Genomic DNA, 19,174 nt, shown 5'->3' on the forward strand with positions numbered 1-19,174 from the left:
TATGCTTAATACTACTGAACAGAGCATTTAAAGATGGTTAAGATAGGAAATTTTGTGTCATGTGTGTTTTACCACAATAAAAACATTTGAAAAAAAAAAGAAGGCTGGGAGTAGAGTGTTGGTGGCGACCATATATGTGGTGTGGGAGTTGGAAAAAGAGCTGGCAGAGTTGAGTGAAGAGGGAAGGACAAGTCAGGAAGCTGAGAATGGGGGTGGATTTTGGATGGAAGACTTGGGAAAGGCAACCATATCAAATACTGCAGAGGGAGGAGGCTGAGGTTCAGGAAGAGGTCACTGGTGGGTGAGCTATGAGGAAATCATTGGTGTTCTTAAAAAGCCAGAGACAAGACATTGGTAGTAACTGAAGAAGACACACACACACACACACACAGACAACTGAGAGGATAAAAGTTGGAGTGGTGGCTAGAAAAGAGAAAATTTTGGTTTATGAGAGCCAACTTCAAATCATTGAAAAGTTGTCTCAAGAAAGGTTTCCTCTGTGTAGTTCAGAGGGCACAGATTGGATTAAAACTAAAATTCCAGGAAGGCAGCTCTCACCTTAATTTTCTCCCAGGTAGAGCTTTGAAAAAAATGGAATCAGTGGCTTGGGATGTGGTGAGCTTCCCATGCCTGGACATGTTTATGGTCTGGTGGCACTTATGGAAGTTGTGTAAGGGATTCTTGAGTTAGATAGGAGGTGTGCCAAATGACCACCAAGGGTTCTTGTGTCTCTACAAACACAGCATGATGTTACTGCCATTTGGGAATGCTTTGGAGTTTGGAAGACGGGGTTTCAAATTAAGACACTGTCAGCTGACTTCTCTGGGAAGAAAAGAAGAGGCAGGACATTTGAAACCTTGTGAACCAGTGGTGAGGTTTTTCCTTCTTAAACTGTATTCAGTGACCTTGTCTTCTCATGAATGAGATATCAAGGTTAACATCACTAATGATGTCATGTGGATATGACATATTCCTCATATGATGTGATAATAGGATATCTTGGAATTTAGTACCAATCCCATGCCCCAGGCTCAGGTTTGGCCTTATATTTTACCATTTATTAGGATAATAACTTATCATGGGGATTCAATTATGAATTGGAAAAAACCCTGGCATAACTATAATTGATACATGATATTAACAAAAGTTTCAAATGTGATTATTGATTATTTCAGGAGACACATTTTCAACATTGTCATTCTTTCATAGAAAACTTCTATGAGAAAATTCTCTAATCACTTTTAGATACGTGACAATTTTCCTGAAATGGAGGGTAAGATGAGTGATTGAATGTGTGATTTAGATGCGAGGTGAAACTACACCTAAGAATAATAAGCTACACTTCACATTTGCTTTTGCAGAAGCATGACAAAGGAAATGCATCCTGTTCTCTCTTAGTAATTTCTATTCAACAGTATTCACCACTGTTAAATACTTCTTTTTTTTTTTAAAGATTTTATTTATTTATTTGAGAGAGAGAGAGAATGAGAGAGAGCACATGAGAGGGGGGAGGGTCAGAGGGAGAAGCAGACTCCCTGCCGAGCAGGGAGCCCGATGCGGGACTCGATCCCGGGACTCCAGGATCATGACCTGAGCCGAAGGCAGTCGCTTAACCAACTGAGCCACCCAGGTGCCCTGTTAAATACTTCTTAACTGGTTTTCTAGACTAGTCAGAATCTTTATTGGGACTCTGTCTTTCGGATGTGCTGAACAGACATTGCAGAATTTCAACTGGAAATATGTGGTGTGACCATGTCTCAATGTGTCTTATTTTCATAGGTAACACAGGAAAATCAATTGAATTATTTCACAGTCACACCACACACAACAAGAAGGCCCTTGTTCTTAATACTCTGTATAATTGTTCACTCCAGCTGGACAGCTTTACTCAGTATCTTCCAAACACACTAGGCTCATTTCTATGTCATTGCCTTTGATCCAGTTTTTTTCCAACCTCTGTGAAACTTTTCCTTATGGATTCTCCAGCTCAACACATTGCTCTTTTTTGGGACTCCAATAGAATCTATTTTCTATATACCTGACACTTAAAATATACTGCCTCATCTTTCTTTTTACTTTTGGTCTCTGCAAATAGTTTTGTTGATAAAGATAATAATGGATTAATGTTAAGTTGGATTGGCTTTCCCTAGCTCATTTTAAGAGCCTAAATTCTGGGGCTTTTTCAGGTTGGGTAAGCATCTACTCTTAAATTCTATGTTCTTTCCCTTACCATTATTAAAGTTTGATGACGGTTTCCTCATGGTTCAGAGACTGTGTTATCACTAAATCCAGAGGCCAACTCCACATTTTCTCCTCATTTTGCAATCGGATAATCCTTCCTGATAACAAATTGTTCTTTTGCTTGGTTCCTTTCTCCTCCTCTCTATGAACTATTATGGAAATTCAGTGAGCCCAGAGCTTTCCATTTAAAGTATTATAATGTCTGACTGTCTGGAATGGTCTTATCATAAAGGAATGGGAATCAAAAAGTCAAGTTTTGACAACCGATGATTTCTAAGAAACTAGCTCTAGGTTATATGGGCTTTCCATTCAATTTAGTCATTGTTGTCACAGATTTAATAATGGTCATGGTGAGAAAAAAAAAAAGAGGTTGATTTACTGGCAAAGGCATTATTGTAGTGTTGACAGTTTTCAGATATATGAGTTAGCTTATGTATGACAGGTGGTTAAATTACTTCCCTCTCTGGGCTTTAAAAATATAAGATTGTGGAGTACTTTTATAAGTTAAAAAAAGTGTTATCCATCATTCTTAGCCTTTCTTAAACACCAAGATGCTGTTTCTACCTTTTGGGATAAAATTTTACATGGGAAGAGGAAAGAGTTCATCTATTACTTTCCCGATTTTGAATGAACATAAACTATGAAGACTCCCTTATTTTTTTCTGTCCTGTCTCTATCCCTTCCTAGCCCTGAAAATCCAGAAGCCTGTCTTTGAGTTTGATAGTATAGGCAGTTTTCCAGGTGATGTGATTTGAGAGACCTTGGAAAAGTCCCTCTTTATCTTAGAACATGGCTGTCCATGAGATGTGTTGATGCCTCAAATGCTCATTGGACCAGGGCACAAAAATATGCCCCTCTGAAGACCCCTTTGACCACTTCCTTTGTCACTATTTAGCTCCCCACCCATACTGGGTTGCCCTTTGTTTTGGGCTTGGATAACATCATGTCCAGGGCATGAGTTCTGGCCTCTCATTCAGCAAAGGGCCAGAGATTGAGGCCATTAGTACCCATTACATGGAATTTTGTCCAGGAAATGGGTGATGAAAGTGATTGGGGCAGACATATTTCTCCTTCATTCTTTCTTCCATGAACTACTTCAAGATAAAGTTTTTTTTGGTTTTTAAAATGCTTTATATAGCTTATGTATGAGTGAACATGTGGTCTGAACAAAGTTTGGTGTCGCTTTGTGGTGCACTTTGGAGCTGCATCTGTGTGATGGGCACACACATTGCATTGCTTTGTCTTCTTCTTTGCTTCATTTCTTTTTTTCTTCCTCATTCTTGTGACCCCAGAACTTGTACCTCCCAAATAAAGTGAGAATCCCTTCATAGGGACCTTTCAGGTTCTGCTTTCTAGAAGACCCAGTTTGAAGCACTTGAGTTCAGAGTATTTGAGTTAAGTAATTTCTCTCCTTGCACATCTGCTTTGAAAGCAAACACATTTGGAAAGGAAATTATATTTAAAAGTTACCTTCTATTTGGGGAATGTCAAGGCAGTACAAAAATATTGGTTTATAGGAGGGCAATACAACAATGAAAAAAATGGAAAAGGAGTCAACAAAAATAGATGGACGAGAATGCTAATGTCAAACTTCACCTGTTTTAGTTTTTGTCTCGGTCAGTCACAAGCCCACAATAATAAACATCATTCCATTCCCTAATATTTTTTTCAACTGCATGTTATTTTTTTCTTTTTTCTTTTATTTTGAGAGAGAACGAGAAAGAGAGAGGGAACGCTCTTGCGTGTCTGCACAAGCAGTGGGGGAGGGGCAGAGGGAGACGGAGAGAATCTTAAGTAGACTCTGAGTTGTGTGCAGAGCCAACTTGGGGCTTGATCTCATGACCCTGATATCATGACCTGAGCTGAAATCAAGAGCCAGATGCATAACCAACTGAGTCACCCAGCCGCCCCTTCAACATGGTAGATATCGTCTCATTTTGGACTTAGAAAATGCTCTCTGTATAGTATGCATACTCAGGATTCTGTTTTTCTTCTTGACAATGAAGATACAATGAAAAAATGTCCCAGATCCTTATAGCTTTTACTCTGAATGTTGATTAAAACTTTAAAAACTTTATTAACTTTGTTTTTCTAAAATTAGAGATGTAATTTATAATCTCCTTGGTTGTTAGCACCATTCAAGATCTGATTTTATCTACTGTGTTTGTATCACTGAATCACTTAACCAACCCACTGACTCAGTAACCCTGTCAGACATACACAGTATGCTGAGTCACCAGCAGAACTGTCCTGAGAATACAAAGAACCATACAAGATGTCATATTTCTCTTCATCAACTGAGGTGCATTCACTTCAAATGTCTCTTAAAAACGCTGGAGAGAAACAGAGTGTGGAAAGGCCAACACATTGTTCTGCCTCACTAAGTACATACATATAACCACACTGTAGGAATGTGGTATGTGTATGTATATTTATCTTTTGTACCTTATTTCATAGCCATATTTTACACAGGAATCAAATCATAGCATAAATGTAGAAATATCCACTTAGGAGAATGATCATCTACTGTTTTACCAGAAGAATTTGAATCCTTTTTTACTTCAACTCTTTTATTGCTGCTATTGTGTTGAGTACCTACCCTGTGCCAGGCATTACCAAGGTTAATAATTCATAATTTATTTTTTCTCTTTTTTAAAGCACATAACTAGATCTCTACCATGTAACTTCCTTATTATGGGCCTCATTTTACAGATGGGGAGCCTGAAGTTCAATGTTGAGTGACTTAATCATAATCATAAAGCTAGTGATTAGAAAGTGCATCCAGGATTCAAATCTGGTGCCATTTGACTCCCAGTTTATCTCTTTCCCACTAATCTATACTCCTTTCTTCTAATATAAATAGAATTTTCAGGATTTGACTATGAGATATTCTTCCAAGTTCTGCTTATATTCAGAGATTAATAAATTCTCCTTTCTTTGATTTACAGTTATATTTTCTAATGGGACATGGAGTGTGGTTCAAATCCTAAAATGAGATTGATACAATATCATAAGAAATCATTGGATTTGGTAGATACAAGCAGAAGTTAAGATATCCAAGAGGATGTCCTAAGTCATCAGAACACAGATGAATGCTGTCAAAAAAATTATTTTTTGATAATGTTATATTTATTTTTAAAATATAAAATGCATTTGGCTGTAAAAATGGAAAATTCAGCTCAGAGATGAGGCAAATACAACATACATAACTGTTTCAGTTGGTCACATTTGATCTTTTTAAATAGTTGACCCAGCTGGTGTACAACTTACCTCAGCATTTAGCAGTTAACTATGAGACAGTGGGTCATGCTCCTTGTCAGGCTGGCTCTCTTTCAATGCTTATATTGTTCCCAATGACTTCATTCTCCATGCTGGCTGACAGGGATAATACTTTTAATAAATTCTGTAATTTTTAATTTGAGCATCTCGTAAATGGAGCCTTGACTCATGAAAGTAGAATTGGGTTTCTTTTCTTTTTTGTCTTTAGTTTTATGAGTACAGTTGATATTTAAAAACTAGCACCAGTAATAGAGACTCGATTTCCCATCACTTAGCAAACACAACTAATCTAACATTATTTTTGTTTTATTTTGTTTCTACTGTTTTAATGCATCCTTCAGAAACTCTGCAGGTCACGTGAAGTAGGTTAAATGAAAGAATAAGAAAAAAAGATTGTGAAATATTTGACTGATAGGTGAAATCTAATACAATTTTTAAAGAGACCTTTAAAAAGTCTAAAACCATTTTTTTAGGTAAAAAACAAAAGTGAAACAAAACAGAGCCACAACAAAAAAGAAAAAATAAACCCATCAGTACACTGCTTCCCAGTAGTACAAGAGATATAGGAGTTTCCTTTAATTGCAAACAGACTAAAACCCCAGTATTTAATCAGATAGCCAAAAATGGCTGATGTGCCATGGGACTGCATTACCAGAAATATGGTGCCTACAACGTGCGGGACGAGAGCCCCATTCTAGTCTGTCTTTGCCAGACCATGTGAAATGGCACCTTGGTTTGACTGCACAATTAAGGGACCATGGCAAGGATTATGAGGGTCTTGATGATGACAAGTAAAATGTGGTTGAGGGAACCAGGATGTTCAGCCTGAAGAAGAGGAATCCTTTCAGGAAGATTTGATAGCTAGCTTCAAGTAAATGAGAACCTGTCATGGGAAAGAGAGGTTAGGTTTAGCCCAGGTGATTACAATGAACAGAGTAAAATTATGGGAAGGAAAAACCAGCTTAATGTAAAGAAGTATTTATAGAGCTTTAGAAATAAATGCTTAATAATCTCTTTGGATGAATGAACGGCTGCAATTGAAAGAATGGATGAAAGATCTCACTGAAATGGAACGCCTTAGAAGAGAGTGAAGACTCGGTACTGAAATTGTAAGGCAGGCTTGAAGAACTCTCCCAGAGGATGATTTCAGGGAAGTTGAGAGTTGGTTGGTAGCATATTTTAATTCCTCTAAGGTTCTTACTAATAAAACTGGTGACTCTTATGATATGAATGAAAATCTTATTATGTTTTCCACATCTAAGTATCGTATTTTCTTTTATTTTCTCTAAAGTATAATCCATACCTTCCCTGATAAAGATAATGACCATTTTAATAACATATGTTTTTTTAAATAAATTCTTTTGCTATCTTATTTCTTTTGATTTTCATGAACCAGATTATGGGATGGGCAGGAAACCCATGATTCTAATTTTTCTTGATGAAAAAGGTGAGGATAGATTGTTAATTAGCTCAAGGTCACACGGTGAATTAATGACTGAGTTCGATGATCTTTCCACAAGATAATGAAACTTTCCCAAAGAAATTTTTTAAGAAGTCAGAATTTGAGCCTCTGAGGCTGTGTGATTGATTTACATTAAAGCAACACATTCAAAATGAAAGCTATATTTTGGATATAAAAATATTAAAACAGGTTGGAGAGAATGCAATAGTTCTCAACCAGGTCAGTTTTCCTTTCAGGGATATTTAGCAATGGTGGGAGATATTTTTGATTGTGACAACTCAGAAGTAGGGGGAGAGGTGGGGGTAGGATGTTATCGGCATTTGGAGGGCAAAAGTCATGGCTAATCATTATTCTGTGATGCACAGCCTCCCATAACACGGAATTATCCAGCCCCAAATGTCAATAGTATGAAAGTTGAGAAACCTTTGGATGTTTTGCATTCATTTTAAGCCAGAACTTGGATTCCTTTGAACAATGAGGTGAGATATATAGAATGTAAAATACCTTTAAGCTCTTATTTTCTAAAGACCTTTCATTTACTGAAAATAAAGTTATATTTGCAAAATTACTAACTTTGACTGCAAAGGATCATACACTGCAGAAGAGGCCCTGCCTTTCAGGCTACACTTTGTAACCTTTTCTGCCTTTACTGGTAGCCCATCCTTTGCCTCTTTCCTATACCTTTGGCTTCTTTCTATTGATTTTCTCTCACGTTAAGAACAAAAACAAAAACAACTCCCTTTTTTTCTTTATCTATTCACTCATCTTTCCCCTCCCTTTCTCAGTTGGACATCTTTGAAGAGTAATCTGAAATCATTTGCATACTTCTTATGGCACTAGTATTTCTCCCTAATGTTTGTCTTCTGGTGTCCCATGTATCTGTGATTGATACCACAGTCCAGCCAGCCACTCAAGTCCCAAACTCTGGGGTCATTCTAGACTTCTTTTTTTCTCACTTCCCACCCTATCCCACCAGCCACCAAGTCTTTTATATTTTACTTTGTGATTATCTCTCATGTTCATTTCTTCTTCTCCATACCCAGTGCCACCACCTAGGTTTAGGTGTGTCTGAATCACCTATCCTGGTGTTCAAGCAACCTTTTCAAACAAACACACACACAACAAACAAACAAAAATATTATGCTTATTTCTCTCTTAAAGCTTTTCAGTGACCCCAAATTAAGTGCCTAACAGAATCCAGAGTAATTAAGATGGTCATATTTATTTGCCCCCCAGCCTCCTCTCCATCACAAACCCCACCTACCTGCCAGACAAACCAGACAGGTTGTATTACTTACACTGTGTCCTTTTACAAGCTGTCCCTTTTGTTTAGAATGCCTTGGCTAGTTACAACTTTGTTTATCCTTTCCGTAAAAATTAATTTCATTTTTAATAAAGTAATAAATATACATAGATTTTAAAAAATCCAATAGGACTAAAAGGTTTACAACAACAAATAGCAGATCTTGGCACCATGGCTTCCTTCCTCTCCATCTCCTAGAAGCAACCATTTCTGACTCTTTTAAGTGTTTCTTCTGTATTTACCTCCGTCTTGCTAAATCACTTGCTTGTAATACTATTTGTTGAACTGGCAAGTTTAGATTTTACCTACTGAGTTTCTCTACCCTCCTAATTTCAGTATATCACTATAGGGGTGATACTCAAAACATTTAAGAACTGGCACCGCATAGATACTGATAAATCACCACAGTTTCCCCACATGGTGTATGTGGGCTAATTACTGGTCCTGATTTTATGATAATTTTTGATATAATAATTTAAATTATCAGTATTTACATTATTATTACCATATAAATCTTGTCTACTGCTGAAACAAATAACCTCAATGATTATGTTATCCTGCTTACACAATTTTTATCTTCTAGAGGTTATTAATTGATGTTTTAAAAAAATCATTTCTTCCTCGTTAAAAACTCCCCACAATGCTCACCTTCTCTATCAAGTCTGCAGCTAGGTAGATTTGATTCTCCATCCTGTGTCACCTCCGCTGTTGTCCTTACTACACTACACCTTAAAGATTTGTGTGTCTACCTTCCTTACCAGAATGCGAGCTCCTTAAGGTCAGTGATAATATCTGTTATCTTTGAACCTTCAGTGCCTTGTGTCATGGTACTCAATAAATATTTGTTGAATTATGGATGGAACAGGAATGCCTTTCCTCTTTGAAGCAGTCTTCAGTATTGAGTAAATGGTTTCGTGAGCATTTCTGTGATTCCTGAGTCACTTCGCACAGATCACAAACTGAAATGCCTGTCAGGGTCTAGGCAGTTAGAGTAAATGAGCGCAGCAAGCCTGATGGAGTCTGTGGCATTGAAGGGGGTCACCTGCTGCTTAGCCTTGCCCAGCTGTTGCTGAGAAGGTGTTTCACACCTGTGTTGCCAGACCTTCTGCTTTTTCAGTGGAAGCAGAAAAATCCGGGTTTAAGATGAACTGTCATGATTCAATTTCTTAAAACTATGCAGATCAAGAAAATGTCTCTTCAGGCGGATTTGGTTCATGGCCACTGGCCTGTGACTATAATCTGAAGTTTGTGGGTGGGGAGAGGAGTGCAGGCTACCCCAGTGCCTTGTGCTTGCTGCTTGGTTTGCCTGAGCGTGCTTCCTCCCTAGGAGTCCTGTCCAGACCTCTCCCCAGTGGCATCCCTTCTGCAGCTGTTGCCAGCATGTGGAGTGAGTCATAGCAGAAGAGAGTCTGGGCACAGGCCCCAGCCTGCCAGAATGCTTGAAGGCCCTGGGCAGGGTTTCAGTGGAAGCAGGGCTCTCTCTTTTAAGTGGAAGTGGAGAACGATGGGTTAAATTATAAGTGACAGAAAGGAGTGTGAGTGGACTAAAAATTGTGTACTAGGTGCCAAGCCACGTGCCGTTTCTTATGTTACTTAATTTTATTTTTACAATAATCTCTAGAAGGAGATATTGCCATCCCCAGTTTGTGGATGTTGAATCTCTGTAAGATTTAGAGCGTTTTGTAAAATTCCCACCATTAGAACAGATTAACTCCAGAATTAAGGCCTCCTGATTCTGCCCATGGAGAAAGCTCATGTATGGGAATTTAAAAATGAATTAAACCTATTTTATAATAATAAAGAAATGGATTGAGATTTTCCACTAGAAACGGATACTGGGATTTTTTTATCTGAAAGTTGTTTTGTTCTTTTATAGATTGTTTTGTTCATTCTTTCAACATTTGCGTTCTGTGTTAGTTACCAGGATTACAAAGATGAATAAATATACAATCAGCGTGCTTGGAAAGCCCTAAATGATTATATGTTTCTGGTTTGTTATAAGTGTGAAAGGAGGGTGGCAGGTATTGGGATAAAAGATATGAAAAATCTAGAAATTTCGTGGCCAAATTGTGTGTGTGTGTTTTTCAATTGGGGAGACGCTCCTTTTTTTTTTTTTTTTATTGTTGTTGTTTTTTATTGTTGCAACAAATAAAATATGCTACTAGAAAATTAGAAAGTGCAAATAAGGAAAATTTTGCAACTAAACCTTTTTAATGTATCTTGGATCATTTCCTTCAGAATAATTACTAGACATTCCTCTCACCCCCTTATCTTTCCATGATGTCTGTCCTTCTCAGCAACAGGGATACTTAGCTGAGGGAAGCTACAATTTTCAAATAATTCCCACAAATTGAATATCTAGTTCACACATCCCAAGAAGGAAGTACAAACAATAGTCAATACCCGAGAAACACGGAGTCTGTATGGAATGGAGAGAGTACATTTACACGTGGGTTTGTCATCCAGTCTCCCTGGAAATTCATCAGTGTATTTGTGCATCGGCCGAGAACTCTATTTGTCCGCTTCTGTGATGTCTCCATCACAGGCTATGGCCAAGTCTCTTCACTCAAGACGCACAGTTACATGTAAGTGATGCTGGCTTGAAAATTCTGTCTTTGTCATTGAGCTTAAAAAAATTAGACTCGTTGGCCTGTGTACCCACCCCCACCCGCCTTGCTGTGGGAGAAAGCCTTGGAAATGGAAGTCACAGCCTTGTTATTTTCATAAATGGGTCATGACTTTGGTAGAGTGCTTTGCATTGAGGAAATATTCAAGTTTTCATGCTTGTTTTGGTTCTGTTTTGAACTTGAAGGTCTAGTGATCCTCCACTGTGTTGTGGCAGATGGGAATTCAACCAGGAGTCCTGGAAAGGATGGCCTCCTCTGTGGAGATCCTGGGGAAAACTGCACAGGTAATGCTTAACAAGTGATGCATTTGTATTTTATCAGCCTCGTGTTCAATCTTGGGAAGTTGATTTCCCTAATTTTAATTTTTAATACTCTTGTAATCATAAAACTAGGTGGTTTTTTGAGCACACACTAATATCCCAGGCTCTCTGCCAAGTGCTGTACGTATAGTAATGCCTTCACTCCGCACAAGGGCCCTCTGAGCCGGATAGTATGTTTGACTTCATTTCAAGGTGAAGCCCAGAAAGATTAAGTAACTCGCCCAAGGTTACAGAGCAGGTAAATTGAAAATCTGGGAGGCACACTCAGGTCTTTCTGATTCCAGTGCTTCCATTTTTAATAATTACACTATTTTAGGAGTCGCAGGTGTGTGCTCCAGACTCAAGCATAGAATATCTTCAATGAGATTCATAAAAAGTTGGCACATTCTATTCAAATTATTTTTTTTCTATTCCACACTTAAAAGAAGGGAGTAAGGCAATGACTTTTACATGTTTTTACCTTAGAGATGCTTGATTCAGTATTCTCAAAGCTAGTAGTCCAAAGTAGGGATGAGCCTTGATCTAGAGTCAGATAATAAATATTTTAGGTCTTGTGGGCCATGCCGCCTTTTTACAGCTACTCAACTTGGACATTGTACTGCGAAAGCAGCCATAGACACCTTGCGAACGAGTGGCGTTAGAGGTACTTCAATAAAACTTTATTTAGAGAAACAGGCTGTGGGCCAGATTTGGCCCTTGGGCCATAGTTTGACTGACCCCTAGTCTGTTCTTTATAGATCGAATGGTCTGGTCTTCTACAGGGTCTGTTTCTGATTTAAAACAAAACACAGGCCAATTCTAAAAGTAGGTGGGAGAGAGCCTCCTATATTCCCTGGAAACTTTTTGGAGCTGAGAGGGTAGTGACTTGGTGTTAAGTGTGCCTTTCCTAGCACCCTAGAGAAGTCATAACTGAGCCAGGAACATGCTGACCAAGTTGTCCTGATGTGAGTCATCAGTTCCAGCCCAGTCTTCCTCTTTCTTCCTTCATACTAGTAGGTGGTCTGGAAAGTGCCCACAGGCTGTGGAATCCATTGGTGTCTTAGGTCATGCTTGTGTGGGTCTTGTCACTCACATAGAGAGAAGAACAAGGCCAATTTTATGTGGTTGTGTGCTTTTCTTCAGCTGAGTTTTAAATATCTTCAATGATGGCATTTTCATATTTCCTTTGGGGGATTATTCTATCATCCAGTGATTGACAGTGTTAAAAAACCTGCTTCATCATTATCCTAAATGTGTTACCTATTTTTTTTTTATTTTAGTAAGAATATTTAAACATGGGATCTACCCTTTTAACAGAACTTTAAGCGTACAGTATAAGATTGTTAACTATAGGGGCGCCTGGGTGGCTCAGTCGTTAAGCGTCTGCTTTCAGCTCAGGTCATGATCCCAGGGTCCTGGGATCGAGTCCCGCATCGGGCTCCCTGCTCGGTGGGAAGCCTGCTTCTCCCTCTCCCACTCCCCCTGCTTGTGTTCCTGCTCTCGCTATCTCTCTCTCTGTCAAATAAATAAATAAAAATCTTTAAAAAAAAAAAAGATTGTTAACTATAGGCAGGATGTTGTACAGTACATCTCTAGAAATTATTCATCTTGCATAACCCAAACTTTATACCCATTAAACAACAACTCCTCATTCCCCCCATAATTACACCCCCCTGTCCTGGCAACCACCATTCTACTCTCAGCTTCTGTGGATTTGGCTATTTAGATACCTTTTTAAAGTAGAATCATGTGTTCATTCTTTTATAACTGGCTTACTTCCCTTAGCATAATGATCTCAAGGTCCATCTGTGTTGTTGCAGATGGCAAGAGTTTCTGCTTTTTTTAAGGCTGAATAATATTCCATTGTTTGAATAAACCACATTTTCTTCATCCATTCATATGTTGATGGATATTTAGGTTGTTTCCACATTTTGGCTATTGTGTATAGTACTGCAGTAAACATGGTAGTGTGAGTATCTCTTTGAGATTCTGATTTCAATTCTTTTGGATAAATACCTAGAGGTTGGATTGCTCGATCATACGGTAGTTCCGTTTTTCAGGGTTTTTTTTTTTTTTTTAGAAAACTCCATAGTATTTCCCATAGCAGCTATAGGTTCCCTTTTCAGTCTATTAATTGTTTCTTTCCCATGCAGAAGATTGTTAGCTTGTTTAAGGTCACACAGTAAGTGGAGTAGCCTGACATGAATTTGGAGAGACTGGTTCCAGAATTATTGTTAATCACCATGCTAAACTGCTAGAATCATGTGGGAAGATCACAATGCTGAATATGCAAAGAAAATTCTGAAAAATAATCCTTGAAAGTAAAGTCCAAAAAGGACAAACTGTTCTTGAAAAGGAATTAATGTGGAGCAGGAGCATATTGTCTTTATTGACTGTGTGACCTCGGGCAAGTCACTTAAGCTTTTAGACATCAGTTTGCAACTTGTAAGATGAAGAAATGAATCAGATGATCTTTAGGAGTTGTTCTGGTTTCTAAATGACTTTATAATTTTATTTTCAAATAGCCCCAATCTCTAGGCATTTCATTTTTAGTTTGTCCTTTTCTGCCTTGAGTAAGGAATGTATTCATTCCTACCAATACTTCTGTGTACCTGCAATGCAGCAGGCCCTGTTCCAGGTACTCCAGATGCAACAATGAACATAGTTAAAGATGAGGCTGGAGAGGTAATGGAGAAAGAGAGGTAATGGGTAATGTCATGTAGAGCCTTGCTGGGGATTATAAAACCTTCAGCTTTGAGTTTCAATAGCAAAATGGTGTCTGTGTGCAGATGAGACAGTTAAGAGGGGACAGACAGAAGCAGGGAGACTAGTTAGAAGTTGTTGCCATGGAGACTACTTCCTGTCTAGAGATAAATATCAGGCTTAGACCAAGGGAGTAGAGATGGAGGGATGATTCTGCATATATTTTGAATACAACCAATAGAATTTTCTGACGAATTGGATGTAGAGTAAAAGAGAAAGAAGTCAAAGTGACTCTAAGATATTTGACCTGAATCACAGAAAGAATGTAGGTATCATTTACTGAGAGGAGGAAAGACCAGATTTGAGGGGGGAAATCAGGTGTTCCATTTGGATAGTGTTAATTTCAAATGCCGGTTAGACAACCAGGTAGAGATGTTCATTGGACTCTTAGACATTGAAGGAAGAGATCTGGGATGGAAACATAAATTTGGGATTGTTACCATGAAGGCGTTCAAAGCCAGGAAATGCCCAGAAAGGGAGTGTAGAGAGAAGAGATAAGAAAGCACTGAGTCCCCATGCATTGCAAAATTTAGAGGCTGGGGGATATGGGAAAGAACCAGCAAAGGAGACCGAGCAAAGGAGGCATTATATATACCAGAATCCCATAGCTTGCACTCTTGAAAAGCTAAAGAAATACAAGTTCTCTTCCTGTTCATTTTTCTTTGTCTGCCCCCCAGCTGTGAATAATTTTAAACATGTAAATACACTTACACATCAACACCAAATTCTTTTTTCTTCCTTTAAAGGGATAGAATGAAAAGGGCAGCTCTAAGTGAAGACCCACTCCTGTAAGCTGAGAAATCATTGGCCTAGCCCTCCTGGTTAAAAGACATGCAGATCTGTTCTGATTAGCCTCCTGCCTAAGCATATTCTAGTAACACTGGAGGGTTAACAAGTACATCTGTGAGATCTATTTTTCTTTTCCTGGAGTCACCAACTCTTTTCCATTTCTGTAGGAAATGGCATTGGATGCAACACAAATGGGAATCCTCAGATAAGAGAGATTTTCAAATTTTGCACTTCTTCAAGGACAGTGTGAATTTATATTCCCCCATCTCAGGGAGATAGCAGGCAAGATAAAGAAGGAAAATTAACTTAGAAAATATAAAACTTTCTACCTCATCTCCTGTTTTAAGAAGGTTGTTAAAGGAGGAAACCCCTATTGGGAAGTTGCCAGGAAGCCAAGGATTGGAGGTTAAAGGCTTAGCCTCTACTTCATAGACTAGGAAGAAACTTCCCTGCAAACTTAAACTGTGACCACTTAAACTTTTCTGTGCATTAGCTGCTCCCTTTTTAAGGTCAGACATCTCTGTGGGAAGAAAAATCTATAGGTATTTGTTTTACTCCTTCTCTCTCGTTAACACTGTTGGGACTTTTATCTCAAAATTTAGGCCCTCCTTTTAAATCTCTTGCACAGAGATTTAACTATGTATTTAACTAGGGGGTTAGAGATACTATGAGGTTATCACACTGTAATGAGAACTACATAAAATATATTACACTTCGAGTTGATTTTAGAAGAGCTGCTGATATTAATATCATTTATAAAATCATTAAATAGATTTGTAATGAGCACAACTGGAAGAACTAAGTGAATGTTTTATGAAAAATAAAGCTAATGTATAAATTCTGAGGAGTTTTAAGCATAAAGCATCACAAGGCCTGTTTGGGTTTGAGAATAAGAATTGTGTACAAGAAAGATCAGGGAACTGTGCTATTTAATCAAAGCAGCCATCAAACTGAGAAAAATTCCGTACTTAAACTAAGTCATTTGAGTGTGCGCTCTATTCCTCCACTTAAGTTTGACCCAAGAGAATCTATCACATCTCATCTAACTATTCATATGATCCAAGGAAGGTGACCACTTCTTGTCTATTTGCCCATATGATCGAAGAAAGATGTTCTTACTTAGAATTAGATGTTGTCATACACCTACCTACAGGAACCCTCGTAGTTTCTTATCTAATTGGCTTTAGAATCTTTGGAATATGGCATCTCAAGAAGAGATTGAGATACGTTACTTGTGGTGCCCATCTGCTTAGGAGTTTGTGTTGGAGTTTTACAGTGCAATTTTGTGGGACTGACTCACTCCCAGAGAATGTTTTGGTTTTGGGAACGTGGGTTGGAAAAGAGTAAGGTAGGAGGGATAAAAGATCAATTAGGTTCCACCACCCTGGTATCAGGGGAATTTTCATGTTAGGTTTTCAAGACCAGGTCATTCGTTTCTCAACAAAGAAACAATACATGGGACGAATCATTCTTTTGTCATAGGATTAACTTTTCCTTCTTGATAAACATCTCTGGAATGGAAAGGTAGGTCTTGCCATCCCCTGCCCTATGTCATCAGGTCTCATGATAGGTAGAAAATGTTAGATTTCACAGTTGTTCAATTTTCAGATAATGTGACCTTGATGAATAATAGATGAAGAGAACTGGAATCGAAGGTGCGTTTTGAAAGGGGGTATGCCGATAAGCCTTCTCATTTCCATCAGAGAGAAGAGATGATCCCATCTGTTTGGGGAGGTGGGGGGAGGGCGGCACAGTATGTGTGATGTATTTTTCTCCAGTTTTTCAAGTTCCATAGAGAAATCACTGGACATTTTCTGCTTGGTGGCATGGGAGGGTTTTTAAATCCAAATAATTCTGGGAATATTTAAGATCATGTTTATTTGGCAGAGGAGAGAGCTCTGTGAATGATCCAAACAGCGCCTGGCAACCATTTCCTTGGCACGGGTCTGTGCTGCTTGGATGGGCTGAGGCCGGTCAAGTCACTGCAGCCAGCAGCTGCTGGTCAAGGCACTTTCTGGTATCTCACTCTGTATGGTGTTTATTAAAAGGCTGGCTACATTTAAAGGGGCCTAACAACTAGAGGAAGTAGTAAAGCTCAGGATATAGAGCCATATGGCTCTTACGCTTAAAGTCAGGGATGCTTTGCAAAGTAGGAAGGACCTTTCTGGAGCACAGCAGATCTGTCACTAAGTCCTATTGCTTCTTAAATTCATCTCCTAGACCTCCGTGCCCCTGCTACAGGCCCACGTCACATATGTTTGCATGAGTCAGCCAATGCCTTTCTCCTTGCTCCCAGCCTCTTTCTACTCTAATCCAATCAGCAGCTTTCTACCTAATACACTGATACAATGTTAAACTCAAAAAGAGTAGCTCTTACATATACCATTTAATGTAATCCATAAGACCTTTCTTCAGCTCTCCCTTGCCTTGTATTTCAAGTGTAAACACCTCAGCCTACTGACATTTGAGGTTTCTAACTTCCATTCACAGCCGTCCTCGGCTGCTCCCCACCAGCTCCCCTACATCTCCATTAAATCTGCCTCCTACCCCCTGCATGATCAGGCTTGCGTATTCCTGACCCTGAGCTTTTGCTCCTAACATCCTCCACAACTGAATAGCTTGCTTACCTCCTCTTAAAAAAAAAATCCGTATTTTCCAGAACATTTTCTTTCATTAGATAAGCACTCTTTGTAATGATAACAAGATTTCTCTTAGAATTGTCAAGATTTTCAAAATTCTAGCATCAACTCAGTTACTGAGGACTTGATTGTCTGGGGTCCTCTGCTAGGAACATCCATGTGAGTTCTTATTTGAGCTCCATAACAGCCCTCTAAGGCAGATGCTATCATCTTCAGTATACAGGTGGGGAAACTGAGGCACAGACAGCTTCGTAAGCTTGCCCAGACCCATGCAGCTAAGGAAAGGCAGAGCTAAAAACACTGATTTCTTTCCTCCTAATCTGGTCTTCTTTCTTTCCACTGTTTCCAGCATGCCACAACTGTTTATGTGGTTACTATGGCTGTTCTTATTGATGGGTTGTTTATTATCGTCTTTAATGTGTTTTGTTGTACCAATTTAGATAGACGAGATATGGTTTACTCTTCTGATGTTTCCCAGGGCTTACTACAGGGCTCTGGAAATAGCAGGTACGAATGAAAGTTGACTGATAAGTTTATTTGTCAAAACATACAGATCTTTGCTTTTAAGACACTTTGCAGTTATTTCTGGAAGAAATTTCAGTAAGAGCCCCATTGACTGGCATGCATGGGAGCAAATGTTGGCATGCACAAACTGTCAGCATAGCTGGTAATCAAGTCACCAACCCAAACCAGGTCAGCCAGTTCCTCAGCAGCATTCTGCCACCCCCTGAACCTTTGTGACCTGGCATCACAGGAATTTGCTGTGTATAGATCATCCGAAGTTCTTGGCAATTCCTCTCCTTGGTGGCCCTGGGCAATAATATGTACTCATTTTATTGTATTAATTAAGAAGTTTTAGGAGTCATTACTATTCAGGTCATTGGGATGCCCGGTGCCATACCAAACCTCGTGCGAAACGCCCTTCTGAAGTGAACATCGTGGTCTTTCTGGCTCCACAGGTGTCTGAGTCCTGTATGCTGTTGGTCACACCACAAATGTGGGAAAGTCCAACCCTGGGCCGGAGCTAGCTAGTTAGCTGTAGTCTCTGGGTGTGGGCACATGTCTGGTGTGGATCAGCACATGGAATAGCAAGTCCGTATCTCTGTACTGTTTCTCTTGTCAATCCTTATTTATTAAAACCTTCTACATGTAAGCAAGGGAGAAATTGTTACATATTTCTATCCCCAGTTAAAAAATTAGGCAATGAAAACTCTAAAAGATAAGACAAGGAAGTTGGAGCAGGATCGAAATCCTGGATATGAAGCTTCCAGGATTTTCCTCTTTCTTCAGGGCAAAAGAAACCATTCAGAGGTTAACTGTGAGGGAGAATCTTTCATTCAGGCAAGCACAACTGGGTGCAGCAGGCTGAGAGCAGATGACAGCTCCCTGCTGAACACCTGGCTTGGCCCAGCACCAGAGTGAGACGATCATGGATTCCAGGGCAAAACCTACTGCATCTGAGTCTCGCTTCTGCCACTTAGTAGCTGTGTGATCTTGGAAAGTGACTTAGCCTCCATGTGTTGTTCTTTGTTCATCCATAAATGGGAGATTAGAATGATGCTTACCTCACAAGGCTGTTATAAGCATTAAGTTATTATATATTAATATATATATATATATATATATATATATATATATATAAAGTATATGACCAGTATCCAGCACTTGGTAAGTGTTATGTGCATGTTTAAGGAAAGAAGAGAAGGAAAGGAAAGGAAAGGAAAAGAAAGGAAAGGAAAGGAAAGGAAAGGAAAGGAAAGGAAAGGAAAGGA

The 19,174-nt window shown here is 39.0% G+C and overlaps 1 protein-coding gene across 1 annotated transcript in view; it reads left to right on the forward strand.

Moving 5' to 3' along the window:
- The window catches only part of BTC (betacellulin), a 43,118-nt gene that overhangs the window by 12,202 nt on the left and 11,742 nt on the right, over positions 1–19,174 (forward strand). The window contains exon 2 of the mRNA XM_035004799.1: positions 11,098–11,196. Within this exon, the coding sequence (XP_034860690.1) occupies positions 11,098–11,196 (99 nt within the window). The remainder of the gene's footprint in view (positions 1–11,097; positions 11,197–19,174) is intronic.

The sequence above is a fragment of the Mirounga leonina genome, unplaced genomic scaffold, assembly GCF_011800145.1.
Source record: "Mirounga leonina isolate KUSES-001 unplaced genomic scaffold, KU_Mleo_1.0 Mir_129, whole genome shotgun sequence".
Taxonomy (NCBI): Eukaryota; Metazoa; Chordata; class Mammalia; order Carnivora; family Phocidae; genus Mirounga; species Mirounga leonina.